Source organism: Coturnix japonica, unplaced genomic scaffold (assembly GCF_001577835.2).
Source record: "Coturnix japonica isolate 7356 unplaced genomic scaffold, Coturnix japonica 2.1 chrUnrandom578, whole genome shotgun sequence".
Lineage (NCBI taxonomy): Eukaryota > Metazoa > Chordata > Aves > Galliformes > Phasianidae > Coturnix > Coturnix japonica.
In genome coordinates this window covers 54,905-56,025 of record NW_015439952.1, presented here as the reverse complement: position 1 = coordinate 56,025, position 1,121 = coordinate 54,905, and the positions used below count along the sequence as shown (strand labels likewise).

The window sequence follows — 1,121 nt, the reverse complement described above, 5'->3', positions numbered from 1 at the left end:
CAGGTCCTTACAGGTTACAACACACAGCTGTACCATCCAGGTCCTGTCAGATCACAGCACACAGCTGTGCCATCCAGGTCCTGGCAGGTCACAACACACAGCTGTGCCATCCAGGTCCTTACAGATCACAACACACAGCTGTACCATCCAGGTCCTGGCAGGTCACAGCACACAGCTGTGCCATCCAGGTCCTGGCAGGTCACAACCTGGTTGTGCCGTTCAGGTCCTGGCAGGTCACAACACACAGTTGTGCCATTCAGGTCCTGTCAGATCACAGCACACAGCTGTACCATCCAGGTCCTTACAGGTCACAACACACAGCTGTACCATCCAGGTCCTGTCAGGTCACAACACACAGCTGTGCTGTCAGGTCCTGTCAGGTGACGCTGTGACCCACCTGTATCCGAACTTGTTGATGGCGATGGAGACGTGCCGCGGGTTGGCTCCATCACACGTGTACAGGTTGTGGTCGTTCTCGGGCACCAGGTCGACGTCGTGCAGGAACAAACAGTCCCACTCCTCGTCCTTCAGCGCCTCCTTCACACCAACATTCAGCAGCTTCGCGCGGTTAAACGTGCTCGAACCAGCCTGCAAATAGGGAACATATAGTTATATAGGTAATATGGGAACCCTATAGTCATATAGGGCACTGTGGTGATCCTATAGTTATATAGGTACTATGGGAACCCGATACGTATATAGGTACTATGGTGATCCTATAGTTATATAGGGCACTATGGGAACCCTATAGCCATATAGGGCACTATGGTGATCCTATAGCCATATAGGGCACTATGGGAACCCTATAGTCATATAGGGCACTATGGTAACCCTATAGTCCCACTCCTCGTCCTTCAGCGCCTCCTTCACACCAACGTTCAGCAGCTTCGCGCGGTTAAACGTGCTCGAACCAGCCTGGGGACAATGGGAACCTACAGTTATATAGGGCACTATGGTGACCCTATAGTTATATAGGGCACTATGGGAACCCTATAGTTATATAGGGCACTATGGTGATCCTATAGTCATATAGGGCACTATGGTGATCCTATAGCCATATAGGGCACTATGGTGATCCTATAGTTATATAGGGCACTATGGTGATCCTATAGCCATATAGG

General features: G+C 50.7%; 1 protein-coding gene across 1 annotated transcript in view; it reads right to left on the bottom strand.

Moving 5' to 3' along the window:
- Positions 1-351: 351 nt before the first annotated feature.
- Positions 352-1,121, bottom strand: part of LOC107307393 (beta-1,4-galactosyltransferase 3-like) — a 28,324-nt gene continuing 27,554 nt past the window's right edge. Inside the window, exon 3 of the mRNA XM_015850901.1 lies at positions 352-591. Within this exon, the coding sequence (XP_015706387.1) occupies positions 367-591 (225 nt within the window). The 3' untranslated portion in view covers positions 352-366. The remainder of the gene's footprint in view (positions 592-1,121) is intronic.